This window comes from Sturnira hondurensis, unplaced genomic scaffold, assembly GCF_014824575.4.
Source record: "Sturnira hondurensis isolate 20B ecotype Veracruz unplaced genomic scaffold, ASM1482457v3 Scaffold0006413, whole genome shotgun sequence".
NCBI classification, from domain to species: domain Eukaryota; kingdom Metazoa; phylum Chordata; class Mammalia; order Chiroptera; family Phyllostomidae; genus Sturnira; species Sturnira hondurensis.
Window position 1 is genome coordinate 35,339,814 of NW_028079044.1, and position 18,734 is coordinate 35,358,547.

The following is an 18,734-nucleotide window of genomic DNA, read 5'->3' on the forward strand; positions in this document are numbered from 1 at the left end:
CATGTGTCCCCTACTGGGAACCTGGCCTGCAACCCAGGCATGTGTCCTGACTGGGAATCGAACTGGCGACCTTTTGCTTCACAGGCCCATGCTCAATCCACTGAGCTACACCAGCCAGGGCCACTAAGTAACTATTAATGATGCATTTGATTTTGGAGTGTTTTTGTCTAAAAATAATAAAATGCAATTATAAATTTATTTGCATTAATCAGAACATGTAAACATGTATGTATTTCATCTACATAAAATATTTAATATGATAATAAAAAAGTTTTAGCTAAAAGAGTAAGCATATTATTAGAGGTCATAATAATGCTCTAAAACAGACTATAATAAATAATAAGGAAAACTTTTCTGTCAAAATATGGACCCAGAAGAACCAAGAAGATAGGCAGAGATAGCTCCCAGAAAGTTCTCTTTTGAAGTGAAGGTGGCTGTGTGGTCACTTGAAGAATGTTGAAGATGGCCAGGAGATAGTAATTTTAAAAAAAGAAAAGAAAACTTAGGGGCAAAAGAGTTTTCCTCAGCTCATCTCAAGTTTTTGTGTTTTGTACCTACGTAGAATTGAGGGAAAATTAAGGAAATCTTTACAAAACTGTATTAGAAATGAAGAAATGAAACCCCCTTAATTATATAGGAGTTGACAGTAGTCTACTTTAGTGGGTAGAAATTGGGTCAATACACAGCCTGGGGTGTGGCAGGTAACCAGGTGAGTTACACATAAGAGTGTTTCCAGCCCACTAGCTTCTCTGCCTTTTCTGGCTCCAACCTTATCCTTAGTGATGTCCCCACCTTGGTGTTGTGGTCAGTGCACATGTGGCTGATGATAAGGTTGTGAATGGCACGTGATCTTGCTGTGAGTGGTGTGTGATCAGCACATGAGCAGCAGGTGATCAGCACATGAGCAGCATGTGATCAGCACATAAGTGACATGTGATCAGCAAGTGTGGCACATGATCAGTGCTTGCACAGCATGTGATCAGCCATGAGTTGCTCGTGAGCAGCATGTGATTGACATGTGGTCAGTTAGATGCACATAACTTCACTTATTCACGCAGTAAAATATATGTATATATATTCTCCTTTGGAAACTTTCATGAAGGTCTCTTCTAGGGTGGGGAAGCCTTTCGACATGTGCCAAATAGAGTTCTAAATATTTTTTTACTCATTTAAAAAAGTTCTAAGCCATTAATTTTTCATAGTGAAAAATATCACTGAAATTGCTCTCTCATATTAAGCAGCGATTCATAAAATGATTTGTTGATGCTGACCTCATTATTTTTACCTCTCCATGCAGCTAGACACTGAGCATCTCCTAAACCAACACTCAAGTTACACAAGTGAGGATCCAACAAGGTTCCACACTTCCCGAAGGTGGCCTCTCTGTCTGTCCATTTGGACTGCACACAACTTCCAGTGCAGAGGACGGAGTGATCCAGATCATGTCACTTCCCGCTGGCTACAGGATAATTTTGAATTTGCTTAGCACTCTTGAAGCGCATCCTGCTTTGGACCCTACTGGTTATGCATCGAACCACTGTCCTCCACTCTAGTCACAAGAAACCAGTGCTGTCTCTTATGTCTGGAACACCTTTGTCCCATCTCTTACTTTTCTTTCAAATACTAGCGTACACTTTCCTGACTTATTCCCCAACTCTGGGCCAGAAACTGTGAGGAGACATGAATAAGCTCAGGGGAAAATATGTTGGGAAGAATTAAACATCACTTTCCATTTTTCCTTTTTACTGGGCAAATCCATCCCATTTTTAAAGGATAGTAGTACAGTCATAACGATGACTAGGGGTAACGTCTATAACATATGAGGTTTGGAAAAGAGCACTGAAGTCATCTTGTTTGGCACCCCTAATATTACAAATGGGAAAGGCAATAGAAATGGAGAGAGGTCATTGAAGGGGCTAATAGGAAAACAGCAATTGCATGGTCTGGCTTACTTCATCAGGAAACATTACAAACACGTTCATTCAATGAAATTCAGCATTTACAGATGATGGCTGTATCACTCAATTAAGTCTTCTGTACTTCTGAAAAGTATACACTAAATGTTCTCAGTTTATCAGCTAAAAATTGAGAAAACAAATGTTCCATTTTTAGTGTGGGCACAAGTAAGAATAAAAATTGGGAAAGCAAGAAAAAGAAGAAACCATTAAAAATTATCACCTAATCATTACACGGTGATTTAGTAAAGGGTGTTTCTTGGTTGTAGTTCATCAGTTTCTTAGTAAAAGCTCTTCTATATCTTAATAAAATAGATTTGTAACTTTAGGTACTAGATTGGAAGGAAAATAGTAGAATTCAGAATGTTAATTTCCACTGGGATAATTCTAAACAAAGCCGCCACCCATTCACCTATAGATTCTAAATTGATACACTATATATCTGTTGTATTTTACTTTTAACTATGATCATCCTTCCTTCTTACCAATATAACTTACAATTTTATATGTGTGCATATATTCAGTTATATACTTCCAAAGAATATATATGTATATTACACATTTATGCATATATTGTCCTAAATTTTCTTGGCCACATTTATTAGGCAATCAATTTTTTAAAAATAGCAAACTATGTCTATAAAAGTATACATTTTAAATAATGGCTGCTTTAGCATAATTTATTTACTGTAATTAATAATTATTAACACATTTTTATAATTAAATGTTTTTACCACCAATGGTTAAAATACCCCCCAAATGTGAACAGAAACTAGAGCACAATAAACTATAAGGTATACTAAAGAGAACATCAACATGCAATCAATATTTGCCATTTATTAATGTATAATGTATATTTGCCATTTATTAATGTATATACATGTATTAATGTATATTAATGTATAATGTATATTAAAGTGCTCTGTTTAAAGAAAACTTCTAAACAGTTTCTAAAATTATTTTAACATGGAATATTAAAAGTGCAATTTTTAAACTACATATGTCTAATGTATAAAAAAAGTGTTTTAAGAAAAAGATCGCAATGGTTCTGGTACAACAGTGCATTTCCTGTTAGGGTTTCCGGTGTGTAAAGATGATGGGGTTAGCTTTTCTCACTGGCCTTCCTGCTTACCTCCACATTTTGGAATTGGTCCACTCCACATCACTTTTCCGTCCATAAGAATACATGTAATTGTTTCTGTTCCTTGGGTTTTAATAAATCCTTCTTCACAAATAACTGAAATTGAGCTTCCTAATTGAAAGTTGTCCCCGAATCGCCGTGCATTGATTGGAGTGCCAGGGTCAGGACACTCATTGTGTCCAAACGCTTGAGGAGAGAAAACAAAACATACAGTGTGAGAGAAGCACTTGTGTATCTGAGAAAACAAGATTTGTTTTAAAGAGTTATGTTTATTTCTAGAAAAGTCTTTATTTAAAAATAATCAGAGGCTCTCTTCTGCCCATACCTATTTGCCAGGATGTGTAATAGGCGTGATTGTTTTAAAATATGAATTTTACAAAAATTTCTAAATAGAACTTTTCCTGCTTATTTCTGGACAGTATTAGGCTTGGTCTACGAAAAAATTTTGTGTAAAATTCAATCAGAATTCCAGTTAATGTGAATACAGACCAGGTTAACACACACCATTGCAAACTTGTCTTATGAGTCACTGTTTGGTATGAAGAACTAGCATCATTTTGGGAATTAAAGTAAAGTGTTTCCATCTAGCATAAAGGCCTTACTATTTCCTTATAATTTTCCATATGCCGCCTACTTTTTTCTAGCTAGGAAAAGGGAAGAGAGATAACTCTTTTGCAATTACTACATTGTAGGCACCATGATTGAAGCTTTAGAAATGCTATTATCTGATTTAACATTTAGAACAGCCTGATGATCCAAGAAAGTACCACCACTTTGTGAGATACAGAAAGAAGTTAAATAGCTTGCCTCAGAGCATTGGATGGATGGAAATGTTATCTCCTGGTCTGGCTTTTCATCTTTTCTCAACAATATATTGTATCTTGGGCTGTTTGTCTCTTGTTTCCCATGGCAATGTGAGTTCTTGAGTTCAGAGCCTGTATCCCATTTCACCTTTTGTCTCCCACAGTGTGTATATTAGCACAATCCCAGCAAGAGCAGAAATGGAGTGATGATGTGCTTTTTTGAGTTTTTCAGAGATTACAGACTCCATGAGCCCTATATTTTTTCCTTATGCCTCTAAATGACTCAATATGCATTTTACATTTTTAAATTAGTGTAGTATAAATGGAAGAATATTTGAAACAGCAAAGTCTAAATTTGCAAATCATTTTATTAGGGATTTACAATTTAACATTATTATATTTATACTGAATAAGTACATGCATACTCTGGTTGCTCTTCACAATGCACAAATCTTTCCCCTTTTACTGAATAAGTGCTTACAATTATTTTAAATATTCTCACTAATCCTAACTTTGATATTGTTCACAAATTCTATAATTGCATTATCAATTCTCTTTTTTCTTTTAACTTTATTTTACAAATATTTGATGTTGATTTACAGTCGAAGTCTAAATATTTTTTAAGTTAAACAGTATAAAATATAATTAAGTGAATCCTAAAATATATAAAATACATGTGTAGGTACACATAACTAACCATTGTTTTCTGCTGTGCTTTTAAACCCAAGTTTAATTAAGCCTAGTTGCTCCTATGCAAAGTTCTTGACAGATTTTTTTGCAGCAAAAAAATAAGAATTTCACTAGAAAGCATTACATATAGGAATTTACATATGAACTAACCTTAAGTAATTGCTAGATCAACAAAACAAGGAACAAGGAGGCATATTTCCAATTTCCATAAGACCCAAGAATACCAAAACCTTAAATTCAAAAACATGCATTTAAGGCCCTGGCTGGTATAGCTCAGTGGATTGAGCGCGTGCCTGCGACTCAGACGATCGCGGTTCGATTCTCAGTCAGGGCACATTTCTGGGTTGCAGGCCAGTTCCCTGCAGGCCAACTCCCAGCAGGGGATGCATGAAAGGCAACCATACATTGATGTTTCTCTCCCTCTCTCCTTCCCTTACCCTCTAAAGATAAATAAATAAAATCTTTAAAAAAAAACATGCATTTAAGACAAAATAAATATTGGAAATAGATATGTGTATATATATATATATATAAATGTTTGGAAAATTATTCAGACAAAGCAAACATTTTAAACAAGTCTCTCTGACATGTCACAGGCAATTTAGCTTTAATGATGTGCAATCACCTGTTAACACACTGTGACAGTATTTACCACCAGTGACACTTTGAAAAGGCAATGACTGTCTTTGATTACTAATTGCTAAAGCTCAGCATTGAACAGACAGAGGTGTGGGAGCGGTGCAATTCTTTTTTAAAGAGTAAAAAACTAAATCCTATTGTTATATGACATAAATATTAACTTGTCAAGTTGGTCAATATTCAACATTATGAAAGTGTCAAGGAAAAACAACAAAAATCACTAGTAATCTATGGCTTCAGGTAAAACCTTTAAAAACAAAAACATTAGCATCTAAGTATATTAACTCACTAAGACTTTTTTTTTCTTTATATCAATTATCTTTTGGTAATATTGATGCCATTTTTTAAGAAAAAAACACATTCATTCTTTTGAAATACAAGAATATGAGTGATAGACAATAGCTAAGTAATACAGAAGGAATCTGAAATCTAGAGCACTATAACAAATACAGCAAAGCACTATCAAATGTCAAGGAAATAGTCCAAAAGCCATCTAAACAATAGCTGGTGTTTTCTGAGCATTTATTCGGTACCATATACTCTAGGCTAAATTATTTACAGGCCCCGCCTATTTTACTCCTTACAGAAACCCGTTATGGTTTTACTGATGAGGACATGGAGGCGATGTTACTAAACCTGAAAAACGTGGCAGAACCAAAACCTGAAGCTGCATAGTTTGGCTTTAGAGCTGATCTGAATCGCCAAGGTGTTTTCCTCTCTCGGTAGCTTCGTTAAATCAGCTCAGTAGCCGACTGTCCCTAAATTAATAGTTCCCTTCTTTGCGATATTTTCTTAGCCTTATGGATCTGTCTTTGGAATTACTACTTGGCGCTGTTATTAGTTGTTACGGTCTCCTCTTGGTTTATGAATATCTTGAAGGAAAGTTCTGTCTCCCTTTTATCTTTGCATAAAGACAGAGCAAAGCATGTAATATATAGTAGGTTCCAGGGTATGCTTACAAGATCTAATAAATAAGCCAATATATTGGCTGATAGAATAATGATGTTTGAAATATACATCCTTAATATCAGGCCTCCTACAAACAAAGAGAAATGAGCAATAGGGAGTAAAACGTGGTTGGAAACCAAGGAGGGAGTGAAAATCCCCGGCTCAATCGTGGGTATTACTTGTTCGAGTTTCCTTCTCTGTAGAATGAGAGAGCTGCTCTCCAGAATTCCTTTCTAGCTCTGCTTTGTAGAAACATGTTAAGTGGAGAAAATACACTTACTGTTATAAGTGATGTTAAAGCCACGTCCTGACATTGAGTGGTCAGCTTGAAATTCCAGTCGTAGTATATGGCTGTTACTCGTCAGATGGGAAGGCACCTCAGCCCCAGTGAAGGTTCCCAGAATCGGGGAGTCAGGAGAGTCTCCGTCTTTAACAGCAAGGAAGTCAAACTGAGATTCCAGATCAAAGTCATTAAAAGAAAGGTGTATGCGACTCCCGGGATCAGAGATTATTGTCCAGATGCAGTTTAAATTATTTCCATAGCCTTCTGGATAGTCAGGAGAAAGGACTGTCCCCATCGGTGCAGTAAAGTTAGAGAGGCAAGGAACTGTTAAAAATAAGATTATAAAATGCAATAAAAGTTCAAAAGTCATATTTTACCTTATTTTGCCATATCCCACAATTAGACAGTCAATTACAGTATACAAATTAATATTAACAATTTAAGTTATCATATAAGACAGAAAATAAAAATACCATTTTTCAGTACTAGAAAAAGCAACTAATATTTTGGATGACTATATGCTTAAATATGCATAAAAGTATAACTGGAATGATAACAGCAGTTTATTTAGACACTTAGGTATGTATAATTGTACAAAGTTTTTGTTCCTGTGCTTAAAAATACTATTAGAGAAATATTTAGAGATTTCATGGAAAGCAATAATGCTCATGAAATAATGGAAGATGAAATATATTATGTGACTATTAACAGAAATGGGCATAAGAGCAGTGAGTTGGCAAGTAGCCAACTCTACAGTGAGTTGCTCTCCAGTGGCCATGGGCACTCTGACGGTCAGTAACACAGATGAGGAGATGACTTGACTTTCGTAATTGCCACCGCAGACAGCTCACAGTGGAAAAACTAGCAAACTCTCATGTCAAAGTCTCCACCCACCGCCAGCAAAATACATTTTCAATAGTGGAAAATGTATTTTGCAGCATATATTATAATTCAGATAAAATGTAGGTCTTGAAAAATACCAGTGTTTTTTAAAACCAGGAAAATATCAAAGTGAGGTTTGTGCTAATGTCTTTGCAGGAAATGTGAGATTTCACAAATGAAAAGCATTAAGATTGTAAGTGGGATACAGTTGGAAATTCTTATATTTAAAAATAAGAAAACTAGTTTTACTGTCATGATTTTTGGCTTATATGTTTTCATTTGTGACTATTCAGAATGAAAATTCAAACTTTTAAATGCTGCAATCATACCCGACACACTGTATTTGTTGGTAGTGAAAGTAGCATTTAATTGAACCTGAGTGCACCTTAGTGTATAATATAAATTATATTTTGTTGAAGTTAAAATAAAATGTTTTACTCTATTTGAAGAAATATATTTTAATACAAGTATAGTGTATTTCATAAATATTGATGAATTTTATTCTGCGCAATGTAAATAAATGGCATTTAAGTATGCATTAGTGTGAGCAACTACAAGCAAAACTAAGTTAAAGCATCATGCATAGAATATAAGCTTTAAATATTTTAAGTGTTTTTGATTGCACATAAGCATATACTATCTCGTTGAAATAAATGGGTCTATTAGAATGAGCTTAGATGTATAATTTCCATAAGAAGTGTGCTATGTATAAAGTATAAAATGCCAGCAACAAAATGTTACAAGAACACATGTAATATATACTTTGTAATTAACAAGTGAACTATGTTAACTTTATTTAAATCTATAATAAAATTTATAATTTGTCATAAGCACACTTGTTAAAGATAGTATCACAAAGTGCTACTCATTCAAAAATAATTACACGGTTCTAGCTCTTTGCAATTAATTACAAAAGCAATTATATGCAAGGACAGGGTAACATATGCTATCTGGAAGCAAAGCATTTGGTACTCACAGATACAGATGGGTATGTTTGCAGACCATTGGTTATTCGCTTGACAAACAATGGATTTCTCTCCAATTAATTCAAACCCAAACTGGCATTCGAACCTTAAAACATCACCATTAGAAAATCCATCGCCTTCTCTAATTCCATATAAAGGTGTACCAGGATCGCCACAGCTTTCTTTTTCAATTTCTGTAAAAATAGACTAAAGTCAGTTTCCAAGGGTTTCAAGCATTTGAGATCCACACATCCAGTTTAGTTGGTATATGAATACTTTCTGCAGTTGAGATGTTTCAGAGCAAAATATAAAAATGTTATCCAATGTTGCTGTTTTTTTCCTTTGCTACTTTTTGGAACCTGATCTGATTAAGTGATCTGTAGGGAATAGTTAGTGTATTTCTCTCATTTTGGAAAAACTGAGGTCATCACAAAAATACTGGTATTTTATTTTTATCTATGTTACAGAGACAGTGGTCTATACTTTTTGTGATTGTACTGTTTTACCCAGGTTTAAAATCAAGGGACAAAATTAGTGATTTTTTTAAACTTTCAGTAGTCTTCATATCAGGTTTTATAATAAGAAAATTTGCATCCCTGGGTATTAGAACTTGTCCCAAAAAATAGCTGGCTGAATCTGGCATACTTTTGAGGTACATATCTGACTACCATTTCTATCTCCTCTAAAATTATTTTCTTATTGAAGTATGCATTTTAACACATCTCTTTGTAGCTGAATCAAGTTCACTTAGTTTAGCATAATTTAATCATTTAATCTATTCAGCAACTATTTATTTGAACACCTGTGATGTGGCAGATTATGTTCCTGGTATGTGGGTTAAGTCAATGAATAAACAATGATTTCTGCTCTCTGGTAGTGTCAATTCCACCAGTTTACAGATAACAAACAACAACAAAAAACATCTTGTTTCAGAAGGTGACCTGTGCTGTGAGGAGGGTGTTGAGCAGGGGGCACACTGGGATTAAAGTGTTAGGTGATGGTGGAATGATATTGCGGCTAGACTCCAAATTTTTATTACTTATTGCAATTGCTTCTCCTCTTGAAAGAACGGATTCTCCTTCACCTGAAAATGTCTTTATTTTGGAGGCATTGGTTTATGAAATTTTCAGCTTACCTCTAGATCCCATTTATAACTATATATGTTCATTTATACTTATTTATTTTAGGGGTGCCCTGCAGCCTCATAACAACTGAGATTTTCTCTTCTCATTCTTAAGGATCTGTATATTATTTTTTAAATGTTTCCCATCATTGTTGGATTAGAATTGAGAGTGTTTATCATTTAAAAATAATATTTTTTAACTTTGCTCTTTCAATTCAACATTCTTTAAAATACAGAAAATATTTGCAAATAAAGGTGTAACTTTGAAGCTGCAATGCTCTCTCAGACAGAAAAGCAACAATGCACAGTGAGTAAAATAAATGGATACCTATTGTACATAACTGCCTTTGACACTTTTTTCTATCCAGGAGACAAGCCTAATATCTGAACAAATAATTCATGTGCAACAGATGAGCACTATACTAGAGATGCTTCAAAGAACAATTATGAATAATGACAACTATCACTTATTGAGCATTGAAACTGCACTGGTACTATAAAAACATTTTAAAACATTTACTATGTAATTAGTCTAAGAAGGAACTACTGTCATCTAATTTACAGAGGAGAAAACTGATAGAAAAGTTAAGTGATATTATGGACTGAATATTTGTGTCTACCCCTCAAGTCATGTGCTTCCCCAATTCATATAGTGAGACTTAACCCCCAGTGTGAATGTGTTGGTATTTGGAGGTGATGCTTCGGGGGTTACTAGGTAATGAGGGCAGAGCCCTCGTGGATGGGTTTAATGTCCTTGTAAAACAGGACTTAAGTCCCTTTGTCTCTTCTGCAGAGTGAGGACACAGGGAGAAGAGAGCCATCTCTGAACCAGGAAATGAACTCTCTCCAGACACTGAATTATCCCGTGCTTTGATCTTGGACTTTCTACTCTCCATACTGCAGTGTTCACTGGTTATAAGCCATATAGTCTATGATATTTTGCTACAACAGCCCAAAGAGACTAAGGCACTAACTCATGCAGCCTCCGTCTTTAAATGAGAGCACAAAGAAGCCACAGCAAAGACCTCTTAGATGGGGAAAGTAGCAAATAAGTAAACGTTTCGCAGAACTGGTGACTTTTGAGATATTTTTGAGTTATGTATCTGAGCGAACTGGGCAAAAGTAAGGGAGAAAAGATATCCCCAGTGGGAAGAAGAGCAGTGTGAGAAAAGACATGAAGCATTTTTCCTTCCCTATCCTCCCTCACACCATGGCTTGATTCGGGGTAGCTGGGAGGCTGCATATGACGGATGAAAGCCTTGCACTTGCAGAGCTGTCGTGACCGTGACAGACAGGGAGAACCCAGAAGCACATCCAAATTGAAGAACATAAAGGCGACATGACAAGTAAATGAAACGAGGTTACGTGGGCTGCATCCTGACAAGGAAGGGAAAGGAGACACATTTGGATAGAGAAATTTGAATGGGATCTGTGAATTATTTAGTAGTGTTGTATCAATACTGATTTTCTAATTTAGATGGTTGTTATGTGAGAGTGTTTATTTTGGTGAAATTCAAAAAATATTTGGGAGTGATGAAGCATTATGTTTGTATCCTGCTCCCAGATGGTTCTGTGGTGGTTTTAGAGCGTGTTTGCCCATTCTTTACTGTTCTTCCTACCTAGGGGTGGAGTTAAATTCTCCTGTCTTTGACTATTGGTCAGCGTTAATAAGTGACATATCATGAATGAAATGTGGTACAAGTGACAACCACAACCACTTCTTTTGGCTTCTCTCCTAACACTACAAGTTGCCTCCAGCCCCTGCTAGTTTGGAGCATGGAGTGACCATTGGTACAGTACCCTTTATTTTGTCCATCACAGCAAAAACTATAGCCGCTCCAGTACCCTTATCTGACCCCACAGAATTGCCAGAAACATGAGCTTCCTCAACAGCTTTCCTAAGGAGCTGCTATTCAGTTGAGAGAGTTAAATGCCTGAGGGATGAACTTTGACCACCAAAGAGTAGGAGATGGGAAGGAAACCAGTAGATAAGTTGTTAACCCCTTCTCCCCCAAAACAGATGGCTCCAAAGCAGAGTGGTCCGTGTGGTCCATATCACCCAGTACACAGCTATGTTTCTTGAGAGGCTGTGCCACTCAATATTTGCCACCCTACATTTGATTTTCCCACTTCCTTGTTATCTCTCTCTCTCAACTCATTTTACTACCTTGGAATTGCATTTCTCCCTTCCTGCCATAAAATATTAGTCCACACACTTTGCCTCAGTGCCTGCTGTCTAGAGAATCAGAGATACATAATGTCATGGGCACAAAACTAGCAAGCAAAGAAAGGGAATGGGTTATCTAAAGATTATAAGCATCGATGTGATTTCCAGGAACATTAAAAGTATTAGCTGTCATTATTGAGTAATTATTTGAAGGCGGTTTGCTAATTATTATTACTGTTTTAACTCATGTATTTCTTATTGGAACACTCAGAGCAAGGCACTATTTTTCTAGTTTAACAGTTGGAAAAATTAGGTTGGGCAAAGCTGACCAAGGTCATATATGTGGAAATACTTCAAATGAGATTCTACTCAACAACCACCTGACCCCAGTGACCACACTCTGCTCCACCATTGCATGCCTCCACTCAGTAGAAATGACACAGACAATACAGCGAGTCAGGTACTGGGATAACTAAGACAGAAGATTCCAGAATTGGGAGAGAAAAGATAGCAATGTTAACTTTTAAGTGAGCTTTGTTTTGAAAACTTCAACACACTAATTCCACCTCGGTGTGGCTCAGCTACAGAGTGATTTAAAAATTATTCAGCTCTCTTCAAATTCTTTTCTTGTCTCTCAAGTCCTGTCTCCCACCATTTTTGCTACAACCTACCCAAGTGTCAGGCCTGTAGAAACACTCATGGTTTTCTTTTACACCTGCATGCCCTTAGGCGTGACATGTTTCCAACCTGGAAAGAAGGCATTCTCCCATGATGAAAAATGTGAAGACATTTTCATGCCTCTCCCAAGGTCAACCTATACCTCTTCCATAAAAACTTTATGCTTGCCTCAAGCTTGCAAGCAGTTACTTCCTCTTTTCTTTGGGCTTCTATAAACCTTAGGGCATACTTACACTGGTCCATATGTTTTACTATAATTATTAATTACTCATCTGTACCTCCCCATTAGCTTTTATTGATCTGTGCATTTCAAATGTCTATACACATAGTGATAAGCACTTACATATTATTAATGTGTCAGGGAAATTTCTGAGTACTTATTACATTAAATACTGACATGGTCCTACGAGGACCCAAGGAGATAACTTGTCCACAGTCACACAAATGTTTAGTGGCAAAACTGGATTTGCACCCAGGTGGTAAGGTTCCAGAATATGAGTTCTTAAGCACTGCATGCTCTGTCAGAGCCTAATATTCAATAATGGTTGTGGAACTTACAAAAAAAGGAAGGAAAGCAATAAAGAATTAGCATACAAAAGTATGTGGTTCTATTAGTAAACAATATAAACCATAAAAAAATTCATGCAGTCATACAGAACTACGTAGATTAAAAAACATAGAATGACACAGTTACGTCTCCTGAATAATTTAAATGTTAGAGCTGCATTACTATTATAGGATTTGAGAGGTACATATTTTCTATTAACCCTACAAGAATGATTCTCCACACTCTTCCACCCTGGTTCCCTCACCTCTTTCCCGAGATCCCAAGCATGGGAGTGGAGGCTGACCCACATGGACCCACACTCCACTCCCATGCTACCAGACTTCCCTCGTGTGCCTCAGGTGATCAGGAAACAGGTGGCCCTGGGAGGAGGTCAGGAGAAAAGTACCGTAGGGGTATTTTTCTCCAGTTTCTTCTCTGCCTGGTCACCACAGGTTAGATGCTGCCCTTTACCAAAAACCAAGCTCATTTCAGGCTGCTCTGTTTGTACAGCTGTCCTCCAAGAGGAATGTTCTCATTCCTGAAGGCGAGGAGGGCTTTCCACTGTCACCAGTCAGGGGCACTGCATACCCCTTGTCAGTTTCCTCAGGCTCTGCCCACACACCCAGAGTCTAACACTGACTGTGTCTTTCATTGGCTACAATATAATTTGCCATTGAAACCTTTCACCTCCTACTAATACTCGATTTTATTTTTTTACAATATTTGGGTTTTTTGGGAACATGAAATAAGGTTGGGATTCCTTTAACAAACATTACCTCATTTGGGAATCAGTTAAATATTATGCACCATTCACAACTAAATTGGGAAGGAACAAAGTGAGTATCCATTCACAGAGTCAGAGGTTGGGCAACCGTGGAATAGTATGTTGTTCTGCTCTTTTTCTTCCCTGCTGTGGAAATCGGAAGCTGGGGGAGAGGTGCTAAAATGCATGAGGATGGGAGATTAGAGGAAATATAAGCAGAACACTCCAGAAGGCTTTCCTGCATTGAGTTGAGAACAAAAGTGGAAATGTAGGTTTAAACGGCAATGGTTGAAATTTGTACAACAGGACTCTTTCAACGTTCTTTTTTTTTTCTTTGTAGTGATCAAGTAACTTTGATCCTTGATGCCTAAAGTAATAAACTCTAATTTTAAATTCAATCAGATCTCCAGGGAAAGACTAACATCTGGCCTTAAAGTGACACAGAAATTCCCATTGATCAATCTCTGGCTTGACAACAGTTGACACTGTAATTCAAATACTTCACACAGAAACTGTGTAGGTTAAAAGAAAGTGATCTGTAAAACTTGCAGTTTTGCTGATTCTTAATGTTAAGAAGCCTCTTGGGAATCTTATTACCTTGGCAACGGGCTTTCAAAGGTTACGAAACATAGAATCATGCAGCTAGAAAAGACCTTGTGAGTTAAACTCCATCTCACCTTTAAGCATTTCAGACAAATGAGACTACAGTTAACGATTAAGGATATTTTGAGAAGGAAGTCTATAACTTCCCAGGCAAAGCAATGAAGGACATGTTTGCAATAATAATGCAAAGTGTTTTAAGTCATGATGAAAACACTGACATGTGAAAGCTTCAGATTATGTACAACCACTCAATTAAAAATATGCAAAATTTATGCTGCTGGTAAATATACTCTGAGATAAGACTCAGAGTTGACCATTTCACAGAGCTGGTGTAAAAGACCACCTGCAATCTGTACTTAAATTATACACTCTTTTGAGATGTAGCAAATGCAGTCACTCAAAAACAAAGAAACTAAAATACCTCAATTATTCATCATATTTCACATTAAAAATTACCAAATACCTTAACATATTTAATAGAATTGGGAATTTCTTATTTGTGATACAAATAATTTGCTTTTCTTTGGTTCTAAATATAATGTTATCTGACATATTACTGGAGTTTCTTCTTTTAATTGTGTTTATGTATTTATGGTAAACCATTTATACCTTGCTCTCAGTGCCCAACTTTTAAATGGGGAAGATAACTGAGCAATCTTCAGTTACTGTCTGTGGATGCAAACAAGGAGTTCCCTGGACTTCACAGGCGCTATGGTCTGAATGTGCTCCCTCCATGTTCAAAGATTCTGGTGTCAAGAGTTGGCTCCTTTGGGAGGTGATGAGGTCAGGGCGGCAGAGCCCTCCTAAATGGGATTTGCGCTCTTTTCAAAGAGGTCTCAGGGGGAGCCATTGCCCCTTTCGATGATGTGAGGACACAGTGAGAGGTGCCAGCTATGAACCAGAAAGAGAACTCCCACCAGAAAGTCACATGCTGGCACCTTGATCTTGGACATTCAGCCTCCGCACTGTGAGAAATCAATTTCTATTGTTTATAAACTACCCAACCTGTGGCATTCCCTTATAGCAGCCTAAATGGACGAAGGCAGCAGGTTTAAAAGCTGTGAATTTTTATTATGTAGTGTAGTCCTCAAACCCAGTGATTGTCAGGCTTTTGGTTATGGGTATCCCAGGGTCTTAGGCAAGATAATAGTCAACAATTTTAACTCTATGCTATTTCTCTCTCAAGAGAACATGCTGGAATACAAGAGAGTGAGACTAAGGTTATTTTTAGGGGAAATGCTAAGTATCTTCTAATTTAATTAAAATAAGTAAATAATGTACAGAAGCAGCTATCTCAATTATTGTTAATAACGTATTTCTTGAAATTTCACAACAGGTCAAAATAAACTACAATGTAACAACTCCAATATTGAGAACTAATGCTAACACAATAGTTCCACAGTATATAAACTTATTCCATTGTCCAAAACAACTTAATTGGAACAGGTGAGAGTTGACTAAAAATCATAAATAAACAACAGCAGCAACAAAAACAAAGCCGCTTCCTGCCCTGGCTGGTGTAGCTCAGTGGATCGAGTGCGGGCCTACGAACCACAGGATTGTGGTTTGATTCCCAGTCAGGGCACATGCCTGGGTTGTGGGCCAGTTCCCAGCAGGGGACTCACAAGAGGCAACCATACATTGATATTTCTCTCCTTCCCTTCCCCTCTAAAGATAAAATAAAAAAAAAATAATAAAATAAAATATTAAAAAATAAATGACACATATTTAAAAAACAAAGCTGCTTTCTGATGATAATAAAGTATCTTAGTTCAGGGAATCTAAAGGCTATTCTTACCAACTTCAAAGCATTTAATCAAATCACTTTAGTTCATCATTTACTAGGGACCCACTGTGTCCCATGAACTGTGCAAGAAAGAGTGACCACAGGTGCACATCATAATCCCAGCCCTTAAAACATGGTCCTTTAAGAGCTGCAAAATAGATGTATTAGGGATATATTTTTACTTCCTTGGTACACATTTTTAAGAGAGAGACTGCTGGATGCTCCGAATTATAGCTATGTCATGAAATGTAAACATTTTAAAGCAAATCTCAAATCCAAGATGACTTGAGAAGCAAAATGCATTACCCATGTATTCTGATTGAAAGAATATCTTCAATATGAAATGTCAAGTGACTGCTCCCTGACTTTCTCTGAGGTAGTTCCCTTAAAACTCAGCCCGTCGTTTATATATTTTAGGCCCTTCAAACAACCTCGTTGGCACTTGCCTTCACTTTGTGACTAGGTATCCATAGAGTGCTTGTGACAGGAGGACAAGGTGGAGGGCTGATTGAGATTTGGACAGCCAGGAATACATGTTCAAGGGCATTTTCACCCTTGAAAAAAAAAGGGTGAAAATCTCAAGTCATTTGATAACATCAACCATAGCCACCTATAGATAACTATAGATAGCTTCATTAGCAATCTTTTCAGGTGTAGTGACCTTACCCATTTCTACTTTCATTCAATCACTTATTAGCATTGCCATTCAAGAAAAATGTCTTGCTATTGTACTATGTCCTAAATGTTGGGAACTTGGATGTGAGTAAGACTTAATCTATCAGTGCTTACCAGGAAAAGACAAGTATTATAAATAATATAGTTTTAGAATAAAATACATGGGAGACCTGAGAAGAAAATGAACGATTTTACCTAGGAGTGAAAAGACAGAAAAGATTCTATAAACTGAAACAAAAACTAAGTTTGGTCAGATTTTAAGAATGTGTGTGGTTGGGGGAGAAGGCAGGGTATGTGATAGTGTCAGACATTTCAAGTGGAGGGAATAATTTGACGGAAGGGATGATAGTGGAAGACACATGTGGAGACATCCAAGTAGCTCCATTCTGCTGGAGGTTGGCTGTTAGGGCAGTGAGGTGAGGTTGGAGAGACATGGGACATCCCCGTGTGCTGTAGGAAGGACCTCCGACCATCTTCTGAGCAGAGATGAGCATTCCCGTGATGCACACCCCACACATACTCCACACAAAGCAGTCACACTAATCTTGGGCAAAAGGATCTAAACATGGAAAGTCAATGGAGAGACATGACCATGCCTTTTCAGACTTATAGTCTAATAATGGAACAGTAAAAATAAAAATATTGGGAAGCACACCTTTTTATAAGAAGACTCCGTAGCATTGTTCAATTGGAACCTCACTTAACCTTTCTATTCTTTAAACATTTTCCTTTGAAGTACCTTAGATGAAAGAACAAAGTGGAATATAGATTTTTGTCTAAATCTCTGTAGCTACCTGTTTAAAAGAGTTTGCAAGCAGGGATAGATCGATATATATTTTTAACTATAATAGTAACCAAAGTAAATGGATTTATCTTTCGAAAGAACCGTAACAGCTAGGAGCCTAACAGCAGCCGTCAAAAACTTCTTTATTGCTCTTACTGCATGTACCAGATTGTAAAAAGACCTACAATTATTTGAAGGTATATCTATAAAGCAAGTAAGAGAAATCAACTAATCTTTTTATTTAAAAAAAGACTACATAGAGAAAATGATCAGCATATGCCTCCTGTCTTAAAAAATAATAACATTGCTACAAAAATAGGCCTTTATGAAATGAAGCCCTGGCTCTATTCACATGCCTTTTTTTCTCTCTAAGAAACATGCATTAAGCTCCCATATGTGCTGAGCTAGTCATTGGGGAGTGCGGTGGAGTTGGGGAAAGTGCCCTAGATGAACTGGTCTAGGCATTTGCTCAAGAAGATAAATGCAGCATTCAATCCGGCATTTTGAAGCGCTGGTGACAGATAAGGTTTTTGGATCTGGTTTCTCCATATAATTTAGGTCTCTGGGGCTACTATGATAACCACTTCTCCACTGTATTTTCTGTATTTCAGGCTCCAGGGGCTCATTTCCATTTAAAAATCTATTCTCAGAAGAGGGCCCCTCTGCCAATCATTTATATATGTCTGAATTTAAGTCACTCTATAACTTCTTACAGTCTATCGCCTTGCAAGTTTGAATTTGAATGATCACGTAACTCCTTACAAGTTAAAAAAATAGACTGAATGCTATATAAAGTATCCACCCTGAATGCTATATATAAAAGATACCATACAGATTAAGTACAAAGTGCCAATTACACGAATGGTCACAGAGATGGAAGGTAAAGCACAGAAAATATAGCCAATAATATTATAATAAGCATGTATGTTGTCGGATGGGAACTAGACTCATCAGGGTGAGTATTTCACTAGGTACATAAATGTCTAATTATAGTGTACATCTCAAAGTGATATGATATTGTATGTCAACTATAATTTAAACTTTTTTAATGTAAAAAAAATTAAAAAGGAAAGACAGTATTTTCACCAGGTAAATTTCAGCCCTAATGAGGAGATTTTCCTTGCAATGTTCTAAAATAGGCCAGAAGACCCTCAGTGGAGACCACTCCAAAACTGAGAATACAGTAGATCTCGAAAGATTTATACAAAATCACACCTGTTATTTCCATTATTTTTCAAAAATTCTGGAGAAGGCAGCAAGTGGAAGAGAAGAGATGTATTACCTTTAATTGTTATAATAATT

The 18,734-nt window shown here is 36.5% G+C and overlaps 1 protein-coding gene across 3 annotated transcripts in view; it reads right to left on the reverse strand.

The window, feature by feature from the left end:
* The window catches only part of CSMD3 (CUB and Sushi multiple domains 3), a 935,029-nt gene that overhangs the window by 375,748 nt on the left and 540,547 nt on the right, over positions 1 to 18,734 (reverse strand). For all 3 annotated transcript variants that reach the window (XM_037048422.1, XM_037048421.1, XM_037048420.1), the window contains 3 exons: positions 8,318 to 8,500; positions 6,457 to 6,783; positions 3,088 to 3,282 (listed from right to left, as the gene is read on the reverse strand). In XM_037048422.1, coding sequence (XP_036904317.1) covers positions 3,088 to 3,282; positions 6,457 to 6,783; positions 8,318 to 8,500 — 705 coding nt within the window. The remainder of the gene's footprint in view (positions 1 to 3,087; positions 3,283 to 6,456; positions 6,784 to 8,317; positions 8,501 to 18,734) is intronic.